The 10,277-nt window shown below is 46.9% G+C and overlaps 1 protein-coding gene across 1 annotated transcript in view; it reads left to right on the top strand.

The window, feature by feature from the left end:
• The first annotated feature begins 7,622 nt into the window (after window positions 1–7,622).
• LOC102141439 (5-hydroxytryptamine receptor 5B) overlaps window positions 7,623–10,277 on the top strand; it is a 40,902-nt gene continuing 38,247 nt past the window's right edge. Inside the window, 1 exon segment of the mRNA XM_005572959.4 lies at window positions 7,623–8,766. Within this exon segment, the coding sequence (XP_005573016.3) occupies window positions 7,990–8,766 (777 nt within the window). The 5' untranslated portion in view covers window positions 7,623–7,989.

The raw sequence follows: 10,277 nt of genomic DNA, 5'->3' as shown, positions 1-10,277 counted from the left end.
TCCTTGAACCTCTTTTCTCTTTCCTATCTCCATCTGATCCTTAACAATCCTTTGATAGTGGGTTGGAGATAAGCCCATTGCTTATCTGGAGAAATGATTTCCACCCACTTTTATTCTAAAGCAAATCCGCGGCAGTGAGGAGACTGGAACCAACATCAAACCCAGATCCGTTTCCGCACATAGAGCAAAACTCTTTTGCTTGAGTACCAACAATAGTAGTTTATAACATAGGAGAGGAGTGTGCCTTTAACTATTAAATTTCAGTGTAAAATATAATCAAAGGTTAAAACAGTTTTATGAAGGCAGATGACATTATGGCCTGTATTTATGTATAGAGGATGTGCATCCATTTATTTCCAACTGCAGATATAATGGAGCACCTGATTAAGACTAGATCAAATGATTTTGGTTTTATTCTTGGTTGCTTCCAAGTTCTGGCAAGTATGCAATTATGAATAAATGTGCTATAAACAACCATGTACAGGATTTTTTGTGTCTATAACTTTATTTTTCTCCACATGATTTTCTAAAATCTCGATGGAGACAAGCAGTGGGTGAGGAAGAAAGATGGCTAAAGTTGGCAGGCATTTTTTCAGTTTCTCTGGAGGCAGAGGTCTGAATTTCACCTGTGATGTCAAGCAATTTCTTTGTCTAAGCCTTTTGGTAATGCTAAAGTAAAGCAGCAATCCCTTCTGGAACAAAGAGGTTTAGGAGCATCAAGGAAGGAAAATGGGCTGCTTGGCCCCATAAAAGAGCATGTTTCTATATGTGGCATGCTTCTCTGCTCATCACTTTCCCTTTAGGGGAAAAAATTTATCTAAATGCGGACTTAGACTATCCCTAAAAAATTTTTGCTTGTTCCCCAGAGGTGTGTGTAGGTGTGCATGTGTGTTGGTGTGTGTACACAGCCATTCTTGTTCAGGAACTTACCCATCTGTGTGGTTAGGAGCAGAATGAAGCTATGATGGGAGTAGGAAGGATGCGGTGGTGTGTCTTCATCATGTGCTTTCTTTTTTAAACTTCGCACCAGGTATCCTGGCAGATTTAATAACTCTGACTTCAGGAAAGGTCCCTCTTTGGGAGGTTTTGCGTTGTCTAGGAAAGGGGAAGAACTAAGGCAAGGCCTTAGAAGGATCCTTTGTTTCTGATGGGAGTAGACATTCTGCGTGCCAGAATGGCTCAATGTGAGGTCTGGAAATGGGCTCAAATGTGAGGTCTGAGGAGTTGAGGCTCAGTCTTCAGGGTGGAGAGAAATCCTCCAGGGCCTTTGTGTTGAGGAGATGTTTAACCCTCTTCCAAAATTGTCATTTGGAACAGCCATAGCCAGTGTCTGGTGGTTTTCTCTGATTCCTTGTAAAAAACATTGATTCTCACATAGGCCACTAAGGCAGGGCCCGGCTGGTGCTGCAGACCTTTCTCTGGGAAACCACAGGAGGTAGGACTAAGACTTCCTGGTTGAACGGGACATTTAAGAGAGGACATGCCAGCTAGAGACATCTGAATTATCTACATCAGTCATTCTCAACAGGGTTGAATCTGCTCCTAGGAGATAACTGGTGGGGTCGGGGGTGGCTACTGGCATACAGGAAGTAGAAAACAAAGATGCTGCTAAACATCCTACAACATACTGGATAGTGCCCACCACACCCAAAACAAAGAATTATTCAGCCCAAAATCTCAACAGTGCTTACGATGACAATCCCTGACGCAGGAGGAGGTAGTAAAAACATTTAGATGTTCATACATAAATACAATAAAAGCTGAATCTCAAAAGTATGAATAACGTTGATCTAAAAAGAAAAGTTTACCTGGCAAAACACAACCCAAGGGATATTTATTGAGAGTCTACTGTGTGCCAAGTTTTCTTCCAGTTTCTAGCAACCAAGACAACTTCTCATGGAATTGATGTTCTAGTTGGGAAGGAAGACCTTTAAGATATCATGTATATTTCAGATCATAATTATAATAACAGCCCTTGTGAATTGAGTCACTTAATCCTCCCAACAACCCTACGAGATTTGTGCTGTTATAATCTCCATTTTAGAAGACACTGAGGCAGAGGTAAGTGGCTTGTCCAAGGTCCACAACAGATAGTCAGACCCCATCTGGCTTCTTCAGAGCATTTAAAGTTCCTCTTATGGTCAACGGACTTTAGAGTTTAACTAGCTACATGATGTGGGGGGTATGACTTAATTACTCTTGATTCTTCTTTCATGTGTGGCATGGAGGTAATAAAAGTGTCTCATAAGATTGTGTAAAAACTGAGTGTTTTGATTTACAGAGAATGCTTAGAACAGTGTTTGGCATTGAGAGTTAATAGGTTATATAGGGAAATGGAAAGTAGATAGAGAATGACTGAGAACCCTACTTTACACCCATGGTTCCCAAAGCATGGTCCCTGGATCAGTAGAACCAGCATCCCCTGGGTACTCATTAGAAATGCAAATTGTTGGCCCCTAGCCCATATAATGAGAAAAACCCAGAATCATACCGAAAAACCATCCCCCAAACTGAGAGGAAACATAGAAACCAAAAAGTGGCTCAAACAAGTACAGCTTGGTGAGTAGATGACTTTATTAAGACTTGCATGCAAGGCATTCCTGGGCAGCAGCAGGGCAGCTCCAGAGATACGTGCCCTCTCCCATCTCTTTATTTTTTATTTACTTTATTTTATTTTATTTTTTTTTTTTTTTGAGACGGAGTCTCGCTCTGTCGCCCAGGCTGGAGTGCAGTGGCCGGATCTCAGCTCACTGCAAGCTCCGCCTCCCGGGTTTACACCATTCTCCTGCCTCAGCCTCCCGAGTAGCTGGGACTATAGGCGCCCACCACCTCGCCCGGCTAATTTTTTGTATTTTTTAGTAGAGACGGGGTTTCACCCGGTTAGCCAGGATGGTCTCGATCTCCTGACCTCGTGATCCGCCCGTCTCAGCCTCCCAAAGTGCTGGGATTACAGGCTTGAGCCACCGCGCCCGGCCTGCCCTCTCCCATCTCTAAGCGGTTTTAAGCTAATTTTTCTGGCTGTTTGCCTACTGTGTGTGTGTGTGTGTGTGTGTGTGCGCGCGCGTGTGTGCGTGTGTGTGTGATGGGACTGTTTTCCTTAGTAGGGTCTCAGATACTCCCTGGGATGTTTGAGTTACCAGGGACACCTGCCCCTCGGTGTGGCACCATGGCCTTGGCTCATCACCTCTAGAGTTCCGGCAGCAGACACATACCCTTAAGTAATCTGATGGGGGACTCATCACATTACAGCCCAGATATGACTCTGGGGTGGCCCCAGCAATCTGCTTTAACAAGCTTCCCAGGTGACTCTGATGTTGGCTGAAGTTTGAGAACCCATGAATTAGGCCATTCTGAGGAGGTGATGTTTGGGCTATGCTACAGGAGTTTGTCTTGACCCTGCCCTAATGCCTTCCCTGACTACAAACCTTTAAAAAGAACCAAAACTCTGTATATGCCCTTCCTTCTCTTGTGCTGTTTCTTTAATTCCACTTGACTTTATGCTTAGATAGCTTCTTCTCAGCTTCTAAAACCAGATGTCTTCCCTGATATCCTTAAACACCCTCAACTGTTCTCCATCCTGAGTAAGCTGGTTCTTGGTTCTCTTCATATCTTTCCTCATTCATTCATTCATTTGAGTTTATTAAGCCTGAGCCAGGTCTTGGGTGAGGTGGAAGTGGGGTGCATGGCAGGAAAAGCTGAGAGACGCTTGGTGCCCAGCCACATCCTTGGGGAGCCTGCCATCTAGTAGAGAGGCAGAAGTGCTTCCCTGTGTCAGCACCGGCTTCTGGGGTCAGTCACAGCAGGGGCACCAGCTAGGACTGGGACGGGGGCAGATCAAGACCACCTTTTCAAAAGGGGTAACACTTGGTCTGAGACTCAATGAGCAAATAGAAATCAAAAAGCCCTGATAAAACAATATTAAAAATCATCTGGAAGAACACACAAGGGAAATAATATCGAAGAATGAATGTTTTTTAATAACAGCAAAAAAGGTAACCATGGGAGATACATGGAATTACTAAAGGCAAAGAATCAGCTGAGTGAAAATGATAGAAATGTTCTATGTATACTTTCTTTAAAATCAAAAATTGACAAGCCTGAAGTGAATGAACAGCCATCTAGTCAGCACTGGGTACTCCCTGATTATTTTTGGGGTTTTGTTTTCTTGTTGTTCTTTTGCCTCCAGGCATTGGCTCACCCTCCTCCCGCCAAGTATGCCTCCTTCCCCTTCTCCCCATACTTGCTGGTGAAAATCTTCCTCATATTTAAGGTTCAGATCAAAAGTTGCCTCCCTCAGAGGCCTTCTCTGATCCTCCTCATTGGAGGTGATTTCTATCCCCAGCAAGGCCAGAAACCCTTGTTGGTACGCTAATCAATGGTTAGCACACTTTGCTGCATTGTGAATATTCAGTAAATAGATTTTATTCTGTGATAGATGAAAGAACCTCTGGGATCAGGATAGCATCACACTTGTCTTTGTATGACCAAGATGTCTAGCCCTCAGTAACCAGTCCCTTCCCTGGATAAGATTATACACAACATGGCCAGGCACGGTGGCTCACGCCTATAATCCCAGCACTTTGGGAGGCTGAGACGGGCAGATCACGAGGTCAAGAGATTGAAACCATCCTGGCTAACACGGTGAAACCCTGTGTCTACCAAAAATACAAAAAATTAGCAGGCTATGGTGGCGGGTTCCTGTAGTCCCAGCTACGTGGGAGGCTGAGGCAGGAGAATGGCTTGAACCTGGGAGGCGGAGCTTGCAGTGAGCCGAGATCCCACCACTGCACTCCAGCCTAGGCGACAGAGCAAGACTCTGTCTCAAAAACAAAAACAAAACAAAACAAAAACGATTATACACAACATGCAGGTGAGAGGGCCAAGCCACCATCTCCTGCTACATTCAACAACCACCTCAGGTGGATCAAATAATTACACTTTTAATCTAGTCATAAACTTTAATAACACAAATGGAGGATAGGAAAGTGATTTATGATTACTAAGTTGAAGACATTAATGGAGACAAGAATTAATGTGTTTTATTATGTAAAAACTTATTCAACAAAATGTAATAAACACGAAGAGTAATAAAGAGAAATTATGTGACAAAAAACTTATTAAAATATGTTATCTAAATGCATTAAAGTTGATAAATAGTCATTAAATCAACACCCATATTCCTTTATAAAGTAGTTTAAAGTGAATAAACAGCTTTTACGCAAGAATACATAGATAATAAACACCATATGGAAATATGTAGCATTTTTAGCAATTAAAAATGCAAATCAAACCAGACAGAGTGGCTCATGCCTGTAATCCTAGCACTTCAGGAGGCCAAGGCAGATCGATCACTTGAGGTCAGGAGTTTGAGACCAACCTGGCCAATGTGGTGAAACCCCGTCTCTACTAAAAATACAAAAATCAGCTGGACGTGTTTGTGTGCGCCTGTAATCCCAGCTACTTGGGAGGCTGAGGCAGGAGAATCGCTTGAACTCGGGGGGCAGAGGTTGCAGTGAGCCAAGATCGCGCCATTGCACTTCAGTTTGGGCAACAAGAGTGAAACTCTATCTCAAAAAAAAAAAAAAAAAAAAAAAAGCAAATCAAAACAATCAAAATACATCATTATACACCAATTAAACACTGTTTTTAGTGATAAAAATTTGCTTTAGCAAGGCTGTTCATTTCTTTTTTATTTCTCTAAAGCCAGGGCTAAGAAAGCTGACACCATTAAATTTTTCTGAGGTACAATTTGAAAATGCATAAAAAGAACAGTTACACCATTCCTATATTTTAACTACATAATTAAATTCGGGAGAAAACGTATCAAGAAAACAAACCCAGGCAGCGCACCTGTAATCCCAGCACTTTGGGGGGACCACGTAGGCGGATCACTTGAGGTCAGGAGTTTGAGAGCAGCCTGGACAACATGGTGAAACCCATCTCCACTAAAAATACAACTATTAGCCCAGCGTGGTGGTGCATGGCTGTAATCCCAGCTATTTGGGTGACTGAGGCAGGAGAATCACTTGAACCCAGGAGGTAGAGGTTGCAGTGAGCCAAGAAGAAGCCACTGCACTCCAGCCTGGGTGAAAGAGGGAGAATCCATCTCAGAAAAAAAAAATAATAATACAAAAAAAGAAAAGAAACCCAAAAGAGAAAAAAATCGCGAATTGTAATTTTTAAAAATCAGTAAACTGGGAGGCCGAGACGGGCGGATCACGAGGTCAGGAGATCGAGACCATCCTGGCTAACACGGTGAAACCCCGTCTCTACTAAAAAAAAAAAATACAAAAAACTAGCCGGGCGAGGTGGCGGGCGCCTGTAGTCCCAGCTACTCGGGAGGCTGAGGCAGGAGAATGGCGTGACCCTGGGAGGTGGAGCTTGCAGTGAGCCACTGCACTCCAGCCTGGGTGACAGAGCAAGACTCCGTCACCAAAAAAAAAAAAAAAAAAAGTATGTGGATAGGGACAAAAGATGAAAGTAAAAGCACTGATACATCTGGCTAGTGCAATATGCATGTTTTTACATTTCTAATATTCTTTGCTCTTACTATAATGTTTGTTCAATAAAATGGAGAGATATAAAATATTTCAAAGGCTAGTCTTCCTTTTCTTCTAACACATTCTCTTCATCAGGTCAATTTTCTCAAAATGTTCTCAATTCCAGCTTTCTCCATGATCAAGTCCAAACTTGCTTCTTGGAGTTTGCACCTTGTATGTTTCATAGCCCCTTTCTCCCCCATTCCCAGGTCATTCAGGCACCAGCCAGGTCAGCCTGCTTGAAGTCTAACCCTTCTCACCTTGACAAGAGAAGGGGCGGTTTGGGCTCTGTGTTATGTTTCTATTCTACTCCCGGGAACACAGATTGAGATTGAGTTAATAATGATTGAAGTATTTTTTAAGTGTGAGAGGCTGGGGGAATGTCGCTTTTCTAATTGGTTCCTGCTTTTGCCCAAGGCTCAACAAAAATAACTCCAGTTTGAACCTGGATGTGAAGACATATAGTCAGGAATGTTAGAAACTGAAAGGACAGGGCTGGCTGGAGAGTGCGCGTATGTTGGAGGTAGGGGGACATGATGGGGGAGGTTAGAGTTGGCGAAGATGATGGTATAAAGGGTCCCTCTTCCAGATCTCCGCCAGATTGCTCAGGAGCCGCGTTCTTTCCGCACAGAGCCAGCGAGTGAACTTCTCAAGGCGCTACCAAGCCCTCGCCGGGCGGACTGCTGGAAACGAAGCGGCAGGATCGGGCTGGGCTTAGGAGCCTTCTGTTTTGTAAACTCCAATACCTGGGTTTCCTATTTCAGGTATAGGTAGAATCGAGATGACAGGAAACCAGAAGCCCCTGGCTGGGGCAGGGCGGTACCCTTGTTTCCCAGTGTCAAAACCGCGCCACCAGCAGGTGCGAGGGGTCCGCGGGGGTGACGGCAAGGAACTTTCTCCCCAGTAGTAAACCTTTCGCGGAGACTACCTCAGGATTCTCTCTTCTTCGCAGAGGCAGGGAAACCAGCTGGGACAGAGTTGAAGGCCCGGCTCCTATTGGTGGGTTCTCCAGCCACCCCCGGCTTCCGCCCACCCCCGCCCACTCCAGGTGCAGCTCATCTCCCGCCGCCGCTGGGTGGGGGAGGGGGCAACTCTCCAAGCACAAGCTGCGCTGGGTCACTCGGCCGCGCTGATTCCCAGCCCCCTGACAGTCGGTGGCACCCGGGACCGCTAAGAGAGGTGGTGGGAGGGACTGGTGAGGGGGAGCTAGACTGAGGGGTCCTGCTCTCTTTTACTCTTTCTACTGGAAAAGAGGGTCTACGGGGACTGCAGGCATAAGTGCCAGAGGTGGACTGTTGCCCGCAGGAGGGACCAGGGTAGGACGACCTGGACCCCTCTCCTACCCTCCCCCAGCAGGCAGTACCCCCTCCACGCCCCCACCTGCCCGGTCCACGCCGAGCTCACTGACAACTCGTGCGCTCCCTGCCCTGGAGCTTCGACCCCCAGCGCCATGGAAGCCGCTAATCTTTCAGTGGCCACCGCCAGCGTTGCCCTTGCCCTGGGACCCAAGACTTGCAGCAGTAGCCCAAGCCCGAGTGGGATACTCAGTTCGACCCCGGGTAATGCCGTCCTGCCGGGTCGGGAGCCGCCCTTCTCTGTCTTCACGGTGCTGGTGGTGACGCTACTAGTGCTGCTGATCGCAGCCACTTTCCTGTGGAACCTGCTGGTTCTGGTCACCATCCTGCGGGTCCGTGCCTTCCATCGCGTGCCGCATAACTTGGTGGCCTCGACGGCCGTCTCGGACATACTAGTGGCAGCGTTGGTGATGCCACTGAGCCTGGTGAGTGAGCTGTCTACCGGGCGACGTTGGCTACTGGGCCGGAGCCTGTGCCACGTGTGGATCTCCTTCGACGTGCTGTGCTGCACGGCCAGCATCTGGAACGTGGCGGCCATCGCCCTGGACCGCTACTGGACCATCACGCGCCATCTGCAGTACACGCTGCGCACCCGCCGCCGCGCCTCGGCGCTCATGATCGCGCTCACCTGAGCGCTGTCTGCGCTCATCGCCCTCGCGCCGCTGCTCTTTGGTTGGGGCGAGGTGTACGACGCTCGGCTCCAGCGCTTCCAGGTGAGCTAGGAACCCTCCTATGCCGTCTTCTCCACCTGCGGCGCCTTCTACCTGCCGCTTGGCGTGGTGCTATTCGTCTACTGGAAGATCTACAAGGCAGCCAAGTTTCGTTTCGGCCGCCGCGGGAGAGCTGTGCTGCCGTTGCCGGCCACCATGCAGGTGAGGGGTGGGCTGCGCAATGTTGCTTGGGGAAGGGTTTGCTAGAGAAGGAGGCAGCTTGACGAATGGGAGAGTGGGCGGAAGCTTGTACGATTGGAGCGCGCGCCTACCTGGGGCACACGAGGAAAAGTTTGCCATCAGTTCTTCTGAAGTGTACACCGAGGGGCTAGTCACCGGCGCATCTGGCACGCAATCCGGGGCTTCGCCAGCTGCGTACTTGGTGCGCGCAGAGGAAAAGGTTTCACCATCTGCACATTAGGGAGCTCGATGTGACACCGACCCACGGCGCACGATATGGCCGGTGGGGCTTGTAGGTTCAGCCTGTCTCAGTAGCGATGAGGGCACACCCTGTTACCTGCACTATCTGTTGTTTTCCCCCTGAAACGCCCCTGTCCACGTGAGTCCTGGAGCCGCGACTTCCTGGTCCCAACTAGACCTAGAGGGGATGCAGTGGACTGGGAATTCGTCTTGCAGAAATTCCTGTGGCCAATCACGCCTTATTTTCTGTCTCTACGGTACCCCAGTCTATCCCCTGCAGTTCAGAGACTATTCCCCAACTCTATTAGCCAGCACCCTGCCAAGGGGAACAGTGAGGATTTTAAAATATAATAATCGGTGTCACTTTACTTTTCTTATCTCAACCCCAGAGCTATCCTCTAGTGATTTAGGAAAGAGAACCATGGATTCAAATCCCAGCTTGGGACATTGGGACAGTTGCTTAATATCTGTGGGTCTCATTTCTTCATCTTTAAACATGTTCATTCCTCATTCATAGGGCTCTTAGTGAGGATTACGTGAGATGAAGAATGTAGAGCCCCTTGCATAGTGGCTGGCATACACTGGGTGGCAGACTGGCTGGAGAAAGAAGGGGTTCAATAGGATATTGCCCGGCAATCCATAAGGAGCAGGAAGACAATGCTAGAAATGTAATGAGATGAGCAAAATTGCAATCGGCAGATCTTCTCTCACCGTATTTATTATTCTGTCTGAAGCTTTCTGCCTTTTGGCCAGGATCTAATAGGTGCTCAGCATCCTTCTCACTCTGGAAGCCTCAACTTTCTCTTTTGAGGGTCTCAGGTATTTGAATTAACATGCTCCCAGTCCTTTAGATTAACAGGATTTGTTGCCCTTTGCAGATACAATACATGGGGGAGGGAAGCGGTGCATAGAAGAGGAAAAAAAACAAGGAAAGTTTTTTGTTGCTAGTTTTGTTTTAATTTTGGAAAATTAACTCAGGTACTTAGGCTACCAGACAAATATATGCGATTTTAAAAGTAGGCCTTTTTTCTTCTTCATTAAATGGCAGAGGAATTTTGCAGCATAAAATAGGAATGTCAAGACTATAATTGGAAAGTGTTGGTGAGGGAGAGCTTTATTCAGAATTAATGATGTTCTTTGAAAGGTCCCTTGGAAATGCCTGGGGTGATTATAGCTTTTCTGTCTGATTGCCAAGGTAGGGCTGACTTTTAATAGCTGCATCAATCCAACGTGCAGTTAGAGAAATTACAGTG

The sequence above is a fragment of the Macaca fascicularis genome, chromosome 12 (genome assembly GCF_037993035.2).
Source record: "Macaca fascicularis isolate 582-1 chromosome 12, T2T-MFA8v1.1".
NCBI classification, from domain to species: Eukaryota; Metazoa; Chordata; class Mammalia; order Primates; family Cercopithecidae; genus Macaca; species Macaca fascicularis.
The sequence above is the reverse complement of the archived record's forward strand: the minus strand, read 5'-3'. Positions and strand labels throughout refer to the sequence as shown.